Genomic DNA, 21637 nt, shown 5'->3' with positions numbered 1-21637 from the left:
GATGAGAGAAGAGGGGTGGCTCAGTATTATACTGAGCTGAGATGGCAGAGGCATGAATCCTAATTGAAGAGAAGGATAGGCCCTTGTGGAGCATTTCTGTTAAGTAATCTAGTATATGAGGTAAGCTGGGCACAGTTGTTGCCATCCATTGAGACTGGCTCCAGGAACAGTATCTTTTCCACTTTTCTGAATAGGATTTTCTAGTACTAGACCTCCTTGCCTCAAGAATGACATCCAGCACCTGCTTACTGAGGGTTGCTAGAGGTGAGTTCAGGGGATTAGCCAGGCTCCAAGGTTCAGGGTCTGAAGCTGAGGGTGCAGAATTTTGCCCCCCTGCTGGGGCAGCATGGAAGGGGTCTGAGGTAGGTGCCATGGTTGTAGCACTGTCAGACTGTGCAAAAGAGGATACCAGTGCTGGCATGGCCAGTCTGGTTTAATCAGGATTGTCCTTGGCTTGTCCTGTTTGATCTTTAGTAGAACCTTCGAGAGGAGAGGCAGAGGGGGGAAAGGCATAGACTGAGAAGCTTTCCCAGGAAAAGGACAGGGCATCCACCTTCCAAGCTTGGCTGTGGGGAGTTCTGGTGCAGTATTTGTTCAATTGATAGTCCTGAGGGGAAGCAAACAGGTCCACCTCTGGTGTCCCCCATCTGTTCCCCAAAAGTTTGAATATTTTGGGTTCCAGTTTCCATTCGTGTGGGTCGATGAGATTTCTGCTTAAGTCATCTGCCAGTGAATTTAGTTTGCACAGATTTAGCTTTCTCCTCCATCCTTTTCAGAACTTCTTCTGCTTTATTGCCAAATAGGTGCTCTTGGTTTATGGGTGCATCCAGTAATTTTGCTTTGACATGATCTGGCAAGTTTTGTTCCTTAAGCCAAGCATGCCTTCTAAGAACAGACCCAGTGACAGCAGCCCTACAAGATGTTTCTAAAGCATCAAAACCACACTGCAAAGTATGTTTACCAACTTGGTCAGCAGAATGCATTAACTCTTGTAAATCTTTGTGTTCTGCACAGTCAGGAATCAACATAATTTTCTATTTAATTAGCCCCATAATATGCTGCTGATACTTTAACATATGAAACTGGCAATTTAAAGCCCTAATGGCCAGAGTACCAGAGGTGTATACCTTCTTACTTACCCCATCTATCTAAAGCCCTAGAATCCCTGTCAGAAGAGGTAGGATTCTTGGCAGTATTAGCCTTAATGCCTTTTGGTCCTTGGGAAATGGTCTCTGGATCCGCAGTAGGATTCTTGAAAAGGAATTTGTGAGAGTCAGGTACTCTCTAGTACCTGTCAGGCTTCCTGGGAGCTGGAGGCAAAGTATCCGGGGTAAGGCTGGATTCCAAGAAGATATCATCTACAATCTCCAGAACAGGAGAGACAGCTAGAGGCCTGTGCTGAGGCAGGTTTAAAAATTCCCTGAGTCTCTTTTTGGACTGAGAGAAGTCCTGGCTTTCCCAGTGGAAATGCTCCCTAAGGGTATGGAGGGGGAGCAGAGGAAATGGAATCGTCTAGATCAGAATCCTCAAAGGTAGATAAGGGTATGTCCTGGTAGTCAGAAGGAACAGAGATATCAGATTCCTGATCAGAAGAATCAGAAGGGCAATCAGTTCTAGGTCTCTTTGAGGGGGAAGAGTGGATTCCCCTAATTAAGGTAATAACATCTTCAGCCATTCTAATCATTTGTTTTTGAGGCCTGTGGGCCTGAGAATGCACTTTGGTTGTCGTTTCCTAGGCATAGTGCGAACCTTAGACCTGAGAAATTCAGTATTTTTGGCTTGAAATGAAGTAGTTGGTTTAATATGGAAACTGGTAGGCTTGAATACACCCTCAGAAGCCGGTGCCTGCACAGCGGCTCCGGACCCATCCAAGGTAGAAACATCCGCAGGTTCCACAGTCGAAGAAGCATCTTGCGGCATACCGAACTCCGAATGGGTCTCAGTAGAGGCCTGCGAATCTGTAGAAATGGGTATCAGGGGCTGCAAAAGTGCTTCACTGAGTACCAGCGGACTGGCGTCTAGCTTAACGTTAGCATCGTCGACAGTTTTGGACCTATGCGGTCTGTCTCTGTCTTTATCCTTACGTTTTTTTTGGAAGATCGGTAGTCAGATGGCTGACCGCCGCCATTTCGGAGTACAGAGATCGAGAGCGAAAGTATTTAGCTACAATAATTGCCCGACGACGGATAGTTCGGGCTTTGAACAAGGCAAAAAAATGACAGCAGGGGACGCTGTGGCCTGGGCCTAAACAGGTGATGCAGTAAGAATGAAAATCTCTATGAGGTATTTGCTTTCCACAGGCAGACAATTATTAATTTTTTCTGACATTGGTTAGAGCAAGAGAAAAGGATCCCCAATGGGGTACTTCTCTTTTAGAAGACTACAGGTCTGAAACTCGAAAACAAACATTTCAGGAGTTGGCCGACTGGCACTTGTGAACTGCTTCTGCTTCGAGCACCGCACGGCAAGAAAGACTGATGTAATTGTGTCGGCTGCATGTTTTATACCCCTGACAACCTGACATCATGGAAGAAGCCACAGCATCCAACGCAGAAATCCCAAGACTCTGGTATTCAGGCCGGCTGAGGACTACCTGCAGGCAGATAACCCAAATGTGATGACTGCAACAGTGAAACACGAAGAACATCCATTATTTACATAGGAAAAGCATGCATCCTAGACATGTTTTTTAGAATATAATGGAGAATCAAGCAACATGCATCTCAAGACTATGTACTAAAGACACAGAATATGAATGTGAAAAGGTTAAATTGGAGTGTCATTTAAAGCAGAAGGGTTATGCCGCTAAAGACATCTTAATGAAACCAGAAACAACAGAAAACTTAAGAAAAGGAAAAGGACAACCCTATTTTTCTAACAGGAAAGCACAGAGGCCATCCAATGACAGTTCCAAAGGACAGCAAACCCTTGGTCTCATGCTCACATATAGTAATAATTTGAGGCATATATGTAACATTGTTAAGAAGTTTTGGTCAGTGCTGATCCAACATGAAAAATTGAAAGAAATAGTGGGAGACAGCCCAAAGTTGATTTTTAAAAATAAAAAGAACTTGACAGTGTACGAAAGATAGTTTCTCTAGAAACAGTTCTAGCAATAGGAAAGGAACTGTTAGATGTGGCAGGTGTAAAGCCTGCCCTGTGATAGACGCTAGCAGTTCATTCAAACATCCCATTACAGTAATGGAATATTGTTTTTCATGCAGTGCTACCTGTAATAGTAAACATATTGTTTACTTAGCTATTTGTTTAAAGTGTTCTGCTTATTATGTAGGCAAAACCAACCAACAATTGAAGGACAGAGTGTTGTGCCATCTAAGAGATATCCAGCATAAGGATCACAAACACTCTTTTGGCAAATCATGTCATTCAGTATCCCATACATTCCTTCATGTTTAAAGCCATTGATAGTGTCTTTGAAGGCCCTAGAGGTGGAAATATAAGCAACAGGACTGAAATATGCGAGGTGAACTGGATTATCAATCTCCGAGCAGATTGCCCTCCGGGCCTGAATGCAATTGTACCACTTAAACCAATTTTAAAGGCAAGGCACATATCCATATGTTGACAAGTGCACAAAGGACTCTGTAGTCAGTCTACTAGAAAAGGAATAGGTAGTTTACGTTAACCCTAAAGAAAATAATTTTCAATATAAGGATATTGTACTGAGATAAGTGAAGTATTAAGCACTGAGGAACAAAGAAAATCACTTCCTTGATGTTGGCATTCTGTAAGTTCCTTTAGTAGTTGAAAGACGGTTCATGGCGCAGATAGTCTGTGTTGTGATAAACAACTAGTCACTGCATATTTGTCTTTATGCACTGCATTTTGAACAATTATGCCCTTTTTCTGAAGTTCTCATCAAGAGGAACTGATGACATCTATATGTGCCTTTGCCATTAATAATGGGAAAATGAACAATGGAATAGCAACATGTGCCAATAGTACAAAAGCTGTTCTAGCTTGATATGCATCTATTTTACAAAGAAGCAGATTTTGCTTGTACGGCCATGTCACCTTGAATGTGTCTGATCTTGTCTGGTCTTGGAAGCAAAGCAGGTTTGAGCCTGGTTAGTACTTGGATGGGAGACCACCTGTGAACAACAGATGCTGAACCAGTAACCCCATGGAGTTAGTTTTTATCAGCGCAAGAAATCAATTCCCACTGTGTCTTTATGTCCTTTGTTTTGCCTGACAGATTGAACCAAGAGAAGTTAATTAACGACTATCTCAGCAATGGAATTAGAACTACTACATTTTTTGTTAAGTTTCATTCTAAAAGGACTGATGTTATTTATACAAGCTCTGAGTAGTTATATAAACCCAAAGTATTTACTGGGGAAGAAAGAAATGAAATAACATCAACATTGATTAGTGTTGACAAGGCTGCCTTAGCCTGGTATGTGCTGTTTCTTCAAGGAAATTGTCTTTACTTGGTAAATTGGAGGTGTGTTTCCTTCATGGTCTCTGACTGGCTGTGAACTCATTGCTGTGAAAAAAGGTGTTGGCTTGGATTTAGCCACAAGATTGGTGTTTCATTCATTTATCTTAGCCCTGTGGAACCTGATTCTTTATGATCTGAGGAAGGCTTTTAGCCGAAAGTGCTTATATACAAAACCAACAAGGGCTTTGTTTTATTGCTTTACGTCTCATTTTAAGTCTCAACAATTAAAGTTTTTATTTTATCTGAAGAGCATATTTTTAGCAGCATGTGGTGGTGTATTTCAGTTTTCACACAGTTATTTGAATCATGCAGTTTATTTTTCATCAAACAGATTAAAAAAAATAACTTCTAAGAAGTGAAATGTTTACAGTCCTCCTGGTACCTACATATATATGTAACCTAGAACCACAGAATATCAACACTGCTGAAATATGGATGTATTACTTACTGGTTTGGCAAATTATTGTTCTCTGTATCTTGCTTCTGTTTACTGATCAAAGCCTGGAAAAAACATTAATTTTATGGATATCAGTGTTAGGAACAAATTTAAATGCGCAAAACATGAGGCTCTTTAAATAAGTGTATGCAAGCAAGTAGTAAACTGCACCCTCACACTCTGGATGCTTAAGTTATACGGAGTAAGTACAGTTTCCTGACATACTTACTCTAACTGAAACTCTAAGATGGAAAAGTTAATAAAATGAACCACAGCTGACTGGATCTGGCCAATCATCTCCAGCAGTAATATTATGTGTGCACAGGTGAATGTAGCTACCTAGGATGTGGTCTGGCACAGACCCTCTGCATACGCTAAAGTGGAACTTATGATAAACAAATGTTAAACATGACCATTTACCTGAGCTAAACTGTGACTACATTATTTCCATAATCAAAACGCTCCCTTAAAGGTTTCTCCCACTTAAAACTATTAAACACCTCATACAACTATATTACATCAAACACCTCATACAACTAGATTACATTAAACAAGTCATACAACTACATTATGCAGTGTCTAAGAAAAGGTTTGTTAGGCTTTTTATTACCATAACTATTAAGTTCATAAATATACAGATGCATGCAGACTTCACCATTAAACAAGACAGTTGGTTCCACTCCTGTATTTCTGTATAGTCATACACTATGGATACTATCTATGAAAAGGGATGTCCAGCAGCCCATAAACCACTGCTAATATGTACGTCACTCTCTCCAGGAGCACAGACTGCCAATCCAACCTGCAAGGAAGGCAGCCAAATCAGTTCTCATGAGCTGTGACCTTTAATGTTGCTAAACATATATCAGTTTCACGGCATGACAAAAACAGCACTTGAGTGCCAGATCATGGGAAAACATAGCAGCATGTTCAGTCAACAGTTTAGTCTCTGTCATTAGTGCCAGCATCTGCTAGTATCAGGATACAGGAACAAGTACAAGAATGTGCCATAGGCCATAAGCTGTACCAACACTGGGCATGGACACATTGGGCACACTTTGTCCCCACAGCCACTTATATTGGAAGCTCTTTACGTAGATACTAGGAATGTTACATTTCTCAATTAACTCAAAACACACACACACACACACACACACACACACACACACACACACACACACACACACACTGTACAAAAATCCTTACATTCAACCACAAGAGACCAGGACAAAACACAAAAGAAACCCAAATAACCAAACAGGAAAAAAAAATGGAAGAAATGTTCTCATATCAGAAAGATGGGAAGTCAATATGTTACAGTAAGATTTTTGCACAAGCATATTAAATTATTTCCTACATTCCTGTCTTTCTTGTATTCATAAACTAATGGTTAGTAAGGGTAGAACAGGAAGGAAATTCTTATGTGTGATTATATCCTTAGATACCAAAACCTCAATAACAAATGCCACTCAGATACAGCCATACTGGCTGTGTCCTAATCTGCCAGCATGCCAGATTTAGACTGAGTCACTGAAACACTGCATATGGTACAGGTGAGCCCAGCTGTTAGGCTAGACATGTATTAGACACTACAACAAATATCACAGGGAGTTTAAACACTCCAAGGGAACACTACCTAAGTACAAGTCTCCTGAATTGTGGAGACAATGGTACAGCAGATGGTATGCAGTAGGCTATACCCACAGGTGTGAAAAGTACCTCCTTGTTTGTTTAGAGTCACACCAAGCATCACAAATGCCTCTCAATAACTGATATTTCAGCTACGGCAGTGTCACCCTTTCACAAATACCCCCTGTCATTTAAAAACACACAAATGGTAGTTGTCACTTGCTACATTGCATACACAGCTGTGTCCATTATGGCATTATGGCATGCTTTATGCCATGAGGTGACGTCATTGCAATGTCCACTGGTAGGTGACAGGTTTGGTGACGACATACCACTGCCTGCCCTTTTCAAAGACAAAAAATTTTAAGGGAACAGAAAATGTTTTAAAACTGGCTTCTGTTATTTAGTTTAGAATAAAATTCAAAGACCACGCAGGCAATACCACTTTCCTATGAGATTTAATGTATAATACTCCCACGAGGAATAGTTTATCAGTAAAAAGAAATGCCAGAAAATGCCTAAGAGAGAGAAACCAAGAAGAGATTTTTGTAAACAGAATCTTTATTTTAACAACACTGAACAAAGAGTATAACATATGTACTATTCACATCCAACTGCAGTTACTATGATTAAACAGAAGAAAATAATGAGGACGTAGAATGTTATACATCTATATATTTATGAACAGGTCATAATGTTCATTACTGATGATCTTCTGGGGTGACCATTTTTCTGCAGTCTTGTTTTTCAGAGAAGTGTCCATTGTTAATAGCTCCATGTTGGAGAGTTCACTCATTAGTTCTGAGAGGTCCATAAATGTGGGAGGGACACCATTCTTTCATCTTTTGGTGCTGCACTTCTTTGCCACAATAAATAACAAGTTCAGCAATCTGAATTTGGTTGAACCCAAACGATAAAGAGTTGAGTTACCTACAAAAACATCACACTTGTTAACTGTTACCTTAACAGGTCATATTTTGTTACAAGTAATTTGTAGGACCTTTTTAAATTTGTGTGGAACAGAACAGCCGCAAAACATGTGAACCCAATCTGCTAAGCGGGGCATCTCCAGGAAAGAGGTGATTCACTGCGAAACATCTTGAACACCTGCAAAGGTGTCTAAAAATACTTGAAGTGACACTGCCAGCCAAAGAGTCTAAACCTTCAAGTCTGGGCAACATACCTGAGGACTGAAAGAAAGTTGTTCAAGGAAGGTTTGCTAACTTCTAGAGCAAAGTCATGTTCCCACAGTATCCTATATTCATCAGTGAGTTTGTTTCTGGGAGTGATTAGTATTTGATAAAGTAAGCTAATTTTGCCTCTGCTGTTTGACTGTCCACTTCTAGCATCAACTAGCCATGCAATCCAGCATTGACGACCCTGCTTTGCAAAAGAGTGCCTGGTTGTTATTTATCAGTTTGGTATATAGGTCAGTCAATCCCTGCTGGGATTCATATCTTGTTCTAAATTCTTTCCAGTTCAGGTGATGATTCCCTTCTTTCCAGTATTTGTTCCCAATAAAATCAGCGCAAAACTTCAACTCCCTGAATGTAACTGTTGTCTGTGCACCCCAGAAACATGAGTTACAGATGATTAGAATGTCTAACATCCAGTTTGAGGTTGTAGTATTTTTGAAAACATCTTTAACAGCTGATATTAATGTTAACAAGATCACTGAATAACAATGTTGTTTTTCCCATTTTACATACAACGTCTCAAAAATTTGAGTCAAGATATCACACAATACAGCCTGTTTGCTGAGGGTGATAAAAATCCCCAAACACCTTTATTCCTGAGGCCAGTGAGTATATTTCTAGGTTGGAGAGACTTAGACCTCCCTTGGAGGAAGGAAGAGTACTTTGATGGCACTGTAGGCTTGGCTTTTATCCAGCCTAAATAATATTCCTAAGGCAAGATTTTCACCTAGTCAAAAACTGAGAAGGGGCCGACGGGGAAGTGCTTGAGATGAATGTGCCATGCACTTGCTGATACACTCTCTGTTAAATCTTGGCAAAAGAAGCTTCCAATTTTGGCAATATCTTTTTTTAATTGTCATCATAATAACTTTATAACTGCTTACTAAGGATGTCGTTAGGTTAGGTTATAACTGTGATCAAGCATCAGCTAGAAAAGGATACTCAAGCTAAGCCCTGGCTGAAGGGTAACAGTCGATTATCACCACCTTAGTTTTACTGAAGTTGATCTTATACCTTGAGAGTGTATCAGAATAAGCAAGTTCTTGAAATAAAAGGGGTTGATGATCCTGAGATTTGTCAGGAAAACCAAAAGATCATCAGCATATAAGCATATTTTACATGTTTCTTTCTCAGCATGAAACCAAACAATCTGATAATTTCAGCTGTCTTAGGTGGGTGTCTTGGGGGTTCCAGGTAAACAACAAATGAAAGTGGAGAGAGTGACTACTCTTGCATAATGCTTCTCCTAATCCTCAATGGTGTTCAGAATGAGATGTCCAACTTCAGTCGGGCAGTGGACCCCAGGTGCAACCTTTGTAACATGTCTATAAATTCAGGGGAGCCTCAAGTACACAAGTTCCCACATGCAGGTCCACCAAACCCTATCAAAAACTTTCTCTACACTCAAACTGGACAGTAGCAAGGTGTGCCAAGAGTTTGATATGCTCCTTATCAATATGAATGTTTTATTCAGGCTACTGAAAGTGGACCTACCTGGTACAAAACCAATCTGATCAGAATGTATGACTTTCTGAAGACACCTGGAAAGTCTTTTAGCTAAAATTGCCAAGAACAGTTTATATTCACAGTTGAAAATGGAAATTGGTCAACAAGAACATGGGGTAATAAACAAGTCTTTCCCTGGTTTAGGGATTAATAGTATAACAGCTTCCTTCCAGGTCGGCAGATGGAGTGGCCCCAATTAATATGCTGTTACACAGCAACACAAAATCAGTAAGAATGTTAGCCCTTAACTGTAAATTTCTGATTAAACACCAGCAGTTCCAGACATTTTTTGTGACCAGTTGAGTTATAATCATAGAAGCTTCTTGAGTAATAATTGGCAGCTTCTGCCTTGTCTAGAGATAAAAGAGGAAGTAAAGACAGATATGGCATGGTTGTGTAAGTAAACTTAACATAACAGTGGACGTTTGAATGATTATTGCTGCAGTAGCCTTAGCTATATGGCTTATATCCTGCCAAGGATATAATAATCGTCCAACTTACAAAGCTTCAAGGCACCTTCCTTGCATCCAAACCATTAGTCAGCTCAAGTTGAGCTGACTAAAAAGGTAGGTTTGGGTGCCAAGCCATTCAGAGCTTTCATGCCAACAGACAGAGGGAGACTGAGCCTTGAAAAGAACAATGCTAGGAACAGCAAAAATTAAAAGTCTTCACCTTGGCAAAAACAACACACCAAAAATCAAGAGGATGGAGTGAGGGAGCAGCTACTGCAGCAGTGATCATTTGAATATCTACTATTAAGGTAAGTTTAAGTACACAACTGTAATATATTCATCATACTGATCAGTGCTGTGGCAGCCTTAGCTATATGAGTAGATTACCTAGCATACTACATTTGGGAGGTAAAAGGGGAATGGTCCAGAAGCCCCTGGAGAATGTTTCTAGCAAAGCCTGATCTAGACCTATAGGAGTCAAGCTTGTGATGCCCTGTAAACGTATGTAGAAGGGACCAAGTCACTGCTTCTAGAATACTTTAGAATCCAACTCTTTCCAAAAAGCCATGAATGAAGACAAGGCCCTAGATGCATGGGCCTTGACCCTGCCTGAAATAGTTTTGCTGTGGTGAGTATAACAAAAGGTAATTAGCCTGAGACAGCCATTTGGAAAAGTTTGTTTTGACACAGGTTGTCCTTCTTCTTACCTTCACAAGAAATAAACAACTGACATGTCACTGAGACAGATGTGTTACTCAGGAGAATTCTTTTTCTCTGGAACAGGCCCCCCATCCATGTGTAGCAGAGTTTCTCCCTATCCCTATTTAAGCGTAATTTGAATCAATGAATGGATAATAGGAAATTCACCCTTGGTCTGCTACCTATGTCTCTGATGAACAGAAGCAGTGAGTAAATCACACCCTATAAATCAAATATAAATCAAATGTGTGGGTCATATTTGAGATGCATGGCTAGGATGTTAAGACCATAGTGATCGTTAGCCTAATATAAACCCGTGAACCTATGTAGCAAGGAAAAAAACATGGCAGCCCTTTGCCTTCAGTCCTTGCTTCACTGCAGCTTGGTATGCTGCAAATGCACCTTCAGGCTTAATTCAGGGCTCTCCTTGTACATCAATCCCCTATTGTTCCCCAGTAAGGTTTTTCAGTTGTGATCCTCATATTTTCTAATAAAGCTTAATGATGTACATTGTAAGAAATTATGTAGACCCTTGTGTGAAAAGTTATTTGTTTTACTATGTTAATGTGTTTGTTCCTGCATATAAAATTTCAATAAAAATAGGTTCACAGGTTGTTAGTAGGTTAACGACACTTACAAGCCTAGACGCACACCTCAAACCATTTTGGTCCTGAATATCATAAGCATCTATATGGGGCATTTTAGTAGAGAGGTAACTAAGAATTTGTTGGGGGTGTTAGCTAGGTTAATATTTTTCTTATTGAATGCCTCTGTCCATAAGGGGCACAGGTGCCAGACCGAGAGTAAATTTATGATTTCCCATCCAATTGTCAAGGTTTCCTTTGAAGAGTGTCAGGGATGAACTCTGTTTTACATGTCCTTAATGTGGAGATCCTTTGGGACACACATCTGTCACTGAGTGTCCCTCCTAATCCCTGCTAAAACCGGTGTCTTTTGGAGAAAAGGTGGTAAATTCCACTGATTAAATTATTACCAAAATTAGAGTTATAGACTTAATAAAAAAACGCAAACTGCGTTGATAAACTTACAAAAACAAAGAAGAAAAAGAATCAAAAGGGACAGAGGTCATTTTAACCCCATTTTACATAAGGAATCCATTTTACGTGAAACGAGGACATATGATATAGAGGAAACGAGGACATACGATATAGAGGAAACGAGGACATACGATATAGACGAAACAATAATGGGTAACCCTGATTCACACAGAATACAACATGTAGTTGAAAGAAATAATCATAAGTTTTCAGAAGCACTGATTATAACATATAGCGAAGACTTCAGACTACTTAAATGGATTTTTGAAAAAAACTGGGTCATATTAAATGAAGAAGAGTTTAGAAACATATTAGGTGTAAAGCCATGCATTGTGAACAGGAGAGGGAAAAATTTAAAAGAATTAATCCAGTATAAAGAGAATTATAGTGAAAGTGTCCTGCATGGTATGAGGAGGTGTGGTGCATGTAAATGGTGCCACAAAATAGAAATTAATAATGAATTTATTATAAGAAACAAAAAATATATGATAAAAGGAAAATACAGTTGTAAATCTAAGGCAGTGGCATATTTAAGTAAGTGCAAATTATGTTTAGCTTTTACATAGGAAAGACGGAGAGAAAACTCTCCCAACGTGTATATGAGCATGAATATTCCATTAGAAAAATAATTAATCTAATGCCTTAGCCAAGCAAGTAAAAGATCATCCAGGGCACCAATTTAGCTACACCATTATTGTCAGCATAGTAATAGATGATAAAAAAGCATGGGGCTTGTTACTAGAATTGAGAGAGCTCGAATGGCAAGTAAGGTAACATGCAGACAGCTGGCCAGGAATTAATGAACGGAGCTCTATAACTCCAATCTTGAAGCTTAATGCGTTAAAAATAAGTAAGATAAAATAAATGTGGTTCACAAAGGAAATAAATAGATAATTTATAATGAATTTAGAGTTGAATAAGGTTTTATATGCATGAATGGGGCAGCATTGTTTTAAAACTGAATATTGCTTTAAATGAGATGTTACTTGATTAAGAGGAAATTATGTCACTATAAGGAATTGTATTTAAAATGGGGAAAATTTTAAAAATTATGTCTGAAGAAGTTTAATATTCATTTAAACAAAAGCGCTAACATTTTAACACAGTTTTACCTTTGGAATAAAGCTTGCGATCATTTTATACTTCTAAGTGGTGGTTCGTCTTTGTGGATTTAGCTGACACGTTGCCTTCTTTTTTGTTTTTGTAAGAGTTATAGACTTATTTTTACTTCAGAAACTGTACAGGAATTCACATTCTCTTATTATGTCAATGTCTCAAGTTAATAGTGTTCATATTTTAAAAGTGTCCCTGATTGCCCCTGATTTTGTTGAGATTTGTCCTTGTTTGGTTGAGACCTATCCAGCATGTTCTGTTTATGTCACAAGTGAAGCTCAGATTCCTGAATGCAGTGTTTCTGGTGCTGTTTGCTTGTTTTTGCACATGTGCAACAGATCCATCAGGGCTCGGTCTGAGGAAGCCCTGTAAGATAGGCAAAAATCCTCTCTCATCAGCCTGTAGGAGACTAAATAAAGAAAAGTGCCTTTAGGTGATCAGTGTAGGACAGGGTATTCATGCTTTGAATTCTCCTATGAAAAACCTTTTGTGAGCATTTCAACTGTTGCAAGTGTCTGATTACATGCATGCCAAAGGAGGAACTGTATTCAGTGATAAGTCTGATAACAGCCAAGTAGAGTAGTACTATAACTTCCTTGGACATAGATGCCATATCCTTACCTATAAGTTGGGCAACATAGAATGATTTTCTTACTGTCTTAGTTACGTGTTGGGCCAGACTGCTGTCTGCATATGTTCCAAGATCCCTTACTACTGGGTCAACTCTTAGGGGTGTTTTATCGATCGAGTAATGAACTTGGGTTGACAGTTTCCCAAAGGGCATTATAATGCTTTTTTGGTATTGAATTTTAGCCCATGGCTTTAGCACCAATTGTTTGTCTGTGTTAAACCCTCTTGCAAGATGTTGGTGTCTTGGGGGAATCTATAACTGCTGCCAGTTTACAATAATCTGTGAACTTGTTGAGCCAGAGGCCTTGATTAGCTTTGGCTTCTGAGAAGTACATGCTAAAGAGGAGTGGGGCCAGCATGGAGCATTGGGGTGCTCCACCTGTGAAAGGCCTGTGGGTGGAGGTGGTCTCACAGATCCTGACTTCTTGGGTCCTGCCTGTGAGCCAGCTGGCAATCCAGCAGGTTAAGTAGGGATATATTCCTAGCTCAGAGAGCTTCTCAAGAATGTGTTGAGTGGGTTACTGTATCGAAAGTCTTGGCTAGATCAAGATACACGGTATGCACTGTTTTACCCTCGTCCATTGCCTTGGTGATCCTCTCAAAGAAGTCTACCAGGTTAAGTAAGCATGACCTTTTGGGATGGGTCCACTGTCTGTAGGTTGCCAATATCCTTGTTTATCATTTCCATGACAATTAATTCATTGGCTTTGCTTATTAGGCTTGTTAGACTGCTGAGTCTCTAGTTCACTGGGTCAGTTGATGGTCCACAGTTGTGGAGGGGAATGACTGTTGCAGTCCTCCATTCACATGGAACATAGCTTGTTTCAAGGCTGTAGTTGAAAAGTGCCTCAAGTGGTCCTGATAGGTCATGTTTTAGACTGCTCAGGAGGCAACCAGGAATGTTGTTGGGACCCATACAGGTGGTGTTCTTCATTTTAGCAAGTGCTGCTAGCAGGTGATCCCTGCTAATAGTTGGGGGGTAGCATGCTGGGGGGGGGGTTCACCTGGTGGAGTTGGGGGGGAGTGGGGGGTGAAGTTGGAGCTGAATTTATTAGCAAGTAGATTTACTATGTCACCCTGATAGGTGAAGGTGTTATCATTCACCATTTCAGCACACTGCTGTGTGTTACCTTTAAGGTACTGGACATAACTGAAGAAGGCTTTATGATTATCCTTAGCCTGCAAAGCTATCCTGATCTCATAGTTGGCCTTGTTGGACTTAATTAGACATCTTAGTTTCTTGCTTAGTTGCATAAAACAGCACCTGTTTTTAAGGGAGTTGCTCTTCCTTATTTTGGCCATGAGTTTTCTTCTTTTATTATATACCCTATTTAGGTGAGGATTCCATCAGCTGGATTTGGTTTCAGTTGTTTGTTTTGGGTATACTTCTGGTAGGTATGGCAGCCTCTATGCAGCCATTCATATCTTTGCACTGAGACTCTATGAATAATTCTTGCATAGGTGGCTGTGGTCTCACGGTTAGGGCAGCCTTGAATTTTGACAAACTATCACTTAAAATGATGCAGTTTACCTCAGAATAGTTAAAGGTTTAACTAGGCTTTCCTGGTTGATTGTTACTTCAAAGGAGACAGCTTTGTGATCTAACCTCATTGGTGAAGATGTGACACGGGGGGGAGGTGCCACACTCTCACATGTTGGTGAGCACTAGATCCAGTACATTTCATCCTCTGGTTAGAGTGTGCACTATCTGTTCTATGTCCAGGAAGCATTTGCCTGTGAGTTTGAGGCAGTGTAAGTTTCTCAGTCCATAGAGGGGTGTTAAAGTTATTCATAAATAGTGTGCTCAGTTGGATGGCGAGCCCTTCTAGTATGTTCAGATAAGAGTTGTTAGACTCTAGGGGCACAGATGGTGAACTGTAGCTAGCCATGATAAGGTAAAGGACCTCATCTTTGGTGACTTGCTCATGGATGAGCTACATGGTGTAATCCTGTTTAACTAACCTGAAGGTATGTTTATTGCTAACATAGATTGCTATTAACTTCCCAAGTGATGTTGACATCCTGCAGAAAGACTGAGACCAACGACTGGTGTCAGAACCATGGCCTTAAGCTCAATGCTAAAAAATGTGTCATAATCCCCTTTAGGAAAAACCTGGCTCCCATGAATTACCACATTGATGGTAGTACACTGAACACAGAAGGAGTTATAAGAGCTCTAGGAACACAGGTTGACAGCAACCTCTCTTTTGACCACCACATTGCCACTGTGGTCAGAAAGTCCTTCTATGTGACACATCTCATTACTAAGGAAGTTTCCTTCTACTATTCCCTCATTAGGCCAATCATCGGGTACAATGCCCCATTTGGCATGTACCTCACTAGACGCCTGCAACAACTAGAGAGGCTGCAAACGTACCTCACAAAGAGGATCTTAGGCCTTAAACACTTGTCCTATATGGACAGACTCAAAAAACTCCAACTATTCTCTAAAAACCTACGAGGAGAGGTGCAACCATCCTTGACAAAGCAACGTGGTCTGTTGACCATGTCCTCCCATGCTGACAAATATTGGATCCCCCTTGGAGTGACTCCAGAAACTAAGCCAATTGTTAAAATCAATCATTTTATGTTCATACTGTGGCATCATCCTTGGTAAAGGTAGAATGCTGCTCAATGCAAGGCTCATACCTGTCTGTGACGCATAATCCATGAGACCCATTGTGTTTTTGTTCATATAGTCCAGTGAAGTGTGTCTCAGATCATTTGCACCTACATGGACTATAATTAGAATCACAGTGGTACCTGGGGTGCAGCGATTCGAGTGTGTGAGTGATACTGCGGATCCTGCCTCCAGACAGGCAACTAGCCATTATCTTCTCCTTATCTAACCTGGTGAGTGGGGCATCTGTGTGTCCCACAATGTAGTCTCCAATTACAACAGTATTAAGTAAAGTATATGCTTGCCTTATGGGGTTTGGTCTTTGTGGACCATTAGGTGTAAGCTTATGTGAGACGTTTGGTGTTGTGTTTGGTGTGTGTTTTAGTGACTGATGAGGAGCAATGTTGCTGTTAGCTGGCTTTGGAGGTCTTTAAAATTTGGGAAGGTTTCTTTTAGACAACCTGTGTGTGTGGTGAGAAGTGTGTGTGAGGGATGTAGTGCGGGTATTCCTGACAACCTCTTTTGTATGCAACATTTTTACCTCCAAAGAAGTTGTGTATTCACATCTCTTGTCATACTGTGTTATTTTCTTTAATGATTAACTGTTTGCCTGAGAAGAGGAGACAATTGCTGCATTGCCTTAGGATGCCCAAAACTACCAAACTGGCCATAAAGACATTTAGAAATTGCACATCCATGTTGTCCAGTTCTATAATAGGGTGGGCTGTTTAGGATTAAGGAGTGGGTTTTAACAAGGGTGTCCTTGGGTAGTTTCTGGGATTAAGGGCAACACATTATACAGTGCTAGGAAATGGTAGTGCTATTCAATACGCAAGCTACTTTCTGGAGTTAAGGGCGAGATGTTAAATAATGTTAGGATATGTTACTGCTATTCCACGTGCAAGCTAGCTGCTCTAAGCTTAATTCCACACAATGCCATGCGGTTTAGTAGGTTTCATACCCAATCCTAACTTTATAGAAAAATTTTACTCTCTCTATGTTTACTAACCGGCACCACTCGGTGGACAGTTCCATACAAAACTTGCTTGATTTACAGCAGAGAAAAAAGCTTGAAAACTGAGAGCAAGGACCATATCTGAAAGGTAGTCACTATAAATACGATGTACTTATTTTCTGTTTTTTTTTTTTTCAGTTATTTAGTACGTTTAGGTTTACTGCCTGTCCCTTATGTTCCTTTATCTCAGCATCTTAACAGCAACTAATGCTTGTTGTCAAGATCTCTGTTGCCTGGAGTCTCATGAGTAGCCAGGAGGTGGCAGCACAAGAGTACATAAGGAGGCAACAAAGACAAGACTGCATGACTTGCTGAGTGCCAAAGTACAAAACACCCAAAAAACTCTTTGAAATACTGTTTGCAAAATAATCTAAAATGTAATAATCCTCCCATACCAGCAGTAGTGCAGCAGTTTGATATAGAACTCCCTCATCCCCGAAAAGAGGACACTAGCCTAGTGGAACTAGCTCAGTCAACAAAGGATGCCTATATATATAGACAGACAGATAGATAGATAGATAGATAGATAGATAGGCAGACAGATAATTTTTCACTGACAACAAACCAGTGGTTTGTCATCAGGAACACACAGTTGTGAAGATCTTGTAAGGAACTGACTTAATTAACCAGGCAACCTCTTGGCAATATTACTGTTTTCCTCCCAAAGACCTAACAGCAGACAGAGTGACAGACTTCCATTTGCTTCCTTCTAAGCAAACAGCAGGCTTCACTCACAGCCTCTCCTAAAATGGAGAAGCTTAAGTAAACACCCATGCAGCCAGGGTTGCCAGACGTCCCTATTTGGGCGGGACTGTCCCGAGATCAGCAGCCTGATCCTGAGTCCCGCACTGCTGGTTTAAATCCTGGGCAGCATCTGCTTTGTTTTTTTTTTTTGATTGGCCCGTATACCGGCATACAGGCCAATCAAAAATCGCTAACAAGGAGCTTCTTGTGTTTAATGCGGACTTCCGCATTTAACACAAGAAGCTCCGTGTTAGCGATTTTTGATTGGCTCGTATGCTGTTATACGGGCCAATCAAAACATCGCAAAACAGAGCTACTTCTGTTTAATGCGGAACTGTAATGTTTCACATTAAACAGAAGTAGCTCTGTGTTTATTTATTGGCCCAGGCCAATCAAATAAAAAATAAACACACAGAGCTACTTCTGTTTAATGCGGAACTCTGATGTTCTGCATTAAAGATTTTTTTTTTTTTCTTTAGTCCCTACCTGGCCAGTCGGAAATCTGGCAACCCTGCATGCAGCGAACAGCCAATGCTTACAGGTTCTTACTATACCATAGCACACAAAGCAAAAAATACAGGTGCAACAAGATAAAAGCCATACACAGAGAATTATTGTGATGGGGGAGGGGGGAGAAGCCATTTATTGCAGTAACAAGTATCCAATAGAAATGCACTGTAGAACTTCTGTCATTTTTACATTTTTAATTATTCATCACCTTTGGGCTGAATCCTAAACCAAAAATAGTACAGGGGAAGGAAATACATGTAAGATACACTGAAGCACTTGTGTAGCAAAATCAGCTACAGTTTTACCAAGGATATCCAACTGCTATGTCTAGTAAAGGTGTGAAAGGAAGACATCCATAGCATAGAATCGCCTAAAGGAACCAATGAAGCAGCTACAGCCTGAGTAGAATAAGCTCTGACATGCCCTGCTCCATGGCACACAGGATGGAACTGCGCCTGCAACCCAGGTGACTGGGATTCAGTTAGCTACCCTCGCACTGGAAGAGTCAGGCATGCTGAGAAAAAAGTGAAGGGGAATGGCCTTCTTGTCTCTCTGGTTGGAGGGCTTTTTGTGTTTGTGTGTGTGTGTGTGTGTGTGTGTGTGTGTGTGTGTGTGTGTGTGTGTGTGTGTGTGCACTTGAGGACACACTTGGTGACGCGACTTCTCTGGTGTAGACTGGGAAAACCACATTTTATTCTTTGAGGGAGAGAGAGGAAAGGAAAGTCCCTGGCACAAGTGAAGGGACAGGCTCCTCAGATATTCACAGCAGAGATGTCCCCTCCCTGCTGTTTTGCCTGGTGTGTGCAGGGACTACAGCTTCACAACAAAAAAAAAAATCTCAAAGTGGTTGTCTGAATAATGGCCCCCTCCTGGTTGGCATTTGCACCAGTGATGGAGAATGAATGGGCTGATTGCCCAGGAGGGTGCTGTGACAGGCAGACAGAGAGCAAAAAAGTGAGCCTTGACTTACCAAGAAATGGGCCAGACTCTAGTAATACCAAAAAACAAAAAAAAAACAGTAGCTGGAGCCAGTATCAAACAAAATAGAGAGGAAATGGAGTACAGCTGGAAGAGAGGCAGTAAAAGGATCCAGTCCTTGGTTAGTGGTCCATTCTGAGAAATGTTTTCACTTGCTTTTGCAAACTTTGAATAATATAAGCATGTCTAAAGGAGACCGCACTTGTACCACACTGTGGGACAAAGCAGGATCCTTGGCCATTACAGGAATTGGAGACACCATGCTGTTAATATGAGGAGTGCAATCCCGGGTAAGTTTCCCTGGATGAGTAGGACAGAAGATCCAGCTGGAGATCCGGAAGCCATGGCTTTTTCTTTAAGTGAGGCCTGAGCAGCTGAATCCAGTTTTGCCTGGGCCAGAATGGTGCAATGAGGATTATTGTTGCTTTCCATGCAGAGGTTTACTGCAGGAATCTGATAATTACTGGTTGTGGTGGATGGGCATAAAGGAGCCCGGGGGGGGCACTGACAGACCACATAATTTCTCAGTGACTGTCCCTAATGAGGGGTCCGAGCAAGGAAGCAGCTGCATTTTATGCTGGATGGGAAAGCAAAGTAATCACAGCAAGACTGCCCTCAGCAGCTGAAGAGTAGTTGTGGTACAGAAGGATTAAGAAATCACTCATACGTTTGGTTATCACCTGTACCTCTTTGCAACGGAAAGTCCCTCTTTGGGTGGTTGTGTCCTGTGAAAAAAATTAAAAAATGGCAAATGTCCTAAAATTTGGGGACAAAAAATATTTCATAAGTTTTCTTTAATAGCTGCATAAAACAGTTATTTTGTATCTGAAACACTCAAATGTTATAAGAATAAGCTTTTCTGTTAGCAAAAAAAGTGAAGCTCTGTCCTTTGCACTGGCTGTGGGTATGTTTTGTCCTGTAAAATCTCATGTTTCTACAAAAATGTTCCACTTTGGATATTTGAAAACCAGACTCATAAGGCATTAGCAGTGATCTGAGGAGCCTGTCCCCCAAACAGTTCACTTTCCTTAGGATCTCCATTGTTATAGGAAAGTGGTGCAAAACTATCATCCACTGCCACTCTCTCTTTTGGTCTCTCTGCAAAGGGGGGTAAAATACGGTTTCTCTATGCTTGTTGATGTACCATACAACTGATACTGTCTGATTGTATGGACATCACTACTAGAAAAAGGAAGTCTTGAAGTACCCACAGCACTAAGAGGACTGCCCTCATCTTCAAGATGCTCATGTGAAAATTAACCTCCATGTCTGTCTATGACCCTTGGACCATGCTCCCCCTCATAATGCCTCCCTACCCCACAGAAGACATGCCTGTGGTAACCGTTATCTAGGAAGGAGGGATGAAAGGTCTTCCCATAGACATTGTTAGAGACATCAACCACCAATTTAGATGTCTGTGAATTTGAGTCATACACACAGGAGCACTGAGAGGGTCTAAAACCTATACCATTGCATGTTTAACATCTACTGAAGGATTCTCATGTATAAATGGGCATGAGGGATGATTTGAGTTGCTGAAGCCATTAGACTGATGAAAAAAGATGGAGGCAATTGATTATTAAGCAGACAGTGTATCTTGCTTCTCAGGGATAGGAGCCTGTTGGAAGGTAGTTTCAACATGCAATTTGTTGTGTCTAGATGACAGCCTATGAGCACCATGAACTGAATGGGCTGTAAATGTAATTTCTTGTAGCTGACTGAAATTCCAAAGGATAGGAAGAGCTGCAGCAAATAATCTCTGACTTCTGTGAGAGATACCACTGATGTAGCAGTTAGGAGCCAATTGCCCAGGTATGAAAGCACTTGGATCCTTTTATTCACAGGCTAATGTCATACACTCGGTAAACACCTGGGGGTGGGGGTTGTGGTGACACCAAAGGTTAGGGTTCTGAACTGAAAATGACTGGCTCCCATCTGGAACCCAAGAACCTCCTGTATGTCATGGCAATTTTGATGTGCAAGTAGGTATCCTGGAGGTCTGTTGAGCAGATCCAATCATTTTCATTCAGGCAGATCAAAACTGCTTGCACCATGGCTATTCTGAATGCAGTCCTTGTGATGTACTAATTTAGGTTGCTGAGATTCATTAATGGCCTGAGGTCCTTGTTTTTCTTTAGAACTATAAAGAACCTTGAACAGATTTCTGACCCTTTCTGGTCTTGCAGGACCTCCTGAGTGGATCTTTTTTTGTTTCATCAGACTGGCTATCTCTTCTCTTAACACTCTGCAATGGTGTGGAGGGGGATGCCTGGGAGTGCCAGAGACTTATGAGATGGAGTATAATGTATTGTATACCCTAAGAAAATTATTTCTCTCACACAGCTGTCCTGCATGATGGCTATCCACACAGTGGAGTGAAGAGATAAATTGCACTGAGATGCCTCCAGAAGGGTGCAGTCAGGCAAGGCTTCAGGGACATTGTGACTGCTTGCCCATGAAGGGGCCCCTAAATCTCTGGTTCTGCAGAACTCCTGTGCCTCTAGGGCAGCATCTGTTGAAAGGGCCACCTCTACCACAGTCAGCCCTGTTGAAAGATGACTCAAAGGATTGCCATTTTGTACTTTCTAA

At 40.9% G+C, this 21637-nt stretch overlaps 1 protein-coding gene across 1 annotated transcript in view; it reads right to left on the bottom strand.

Annotated features, from left to right (window-relative positions):
* Positions 1–21637, bottom strand: part of LOC122808259 — a 189455-nt gene that overhangs the window by 29188 nt on the left and 138630 nt on the right. The window contains exon 3 of the mRNA XM_044079226.1: positions 4911–4963. Coding sequence (XP_043935161.1) covers positions 4911–4963 — 53 coding nt within the window. The remainder of the gene's footprint in view (positions 1–4910; positions 4964–21637) is intronic.

The sequence above is a fragment of the Protopterus annectens genome, chromosome 1.part1 (assembly GCF_019279795.1).
Source record: "Protopterus annectens isolate FY-2018-M chromosome 1.part1, PAN1.0, whole genome shotgun sequence".
NCBI lineage: Eukaryota > Metazoa > Chordata > Ceratodontiformes > Protopteridae > Protopterus > Protopterus annectens.
This window is presented reverse-complemented; position numbering and strand designations above follow the sequence as displayed.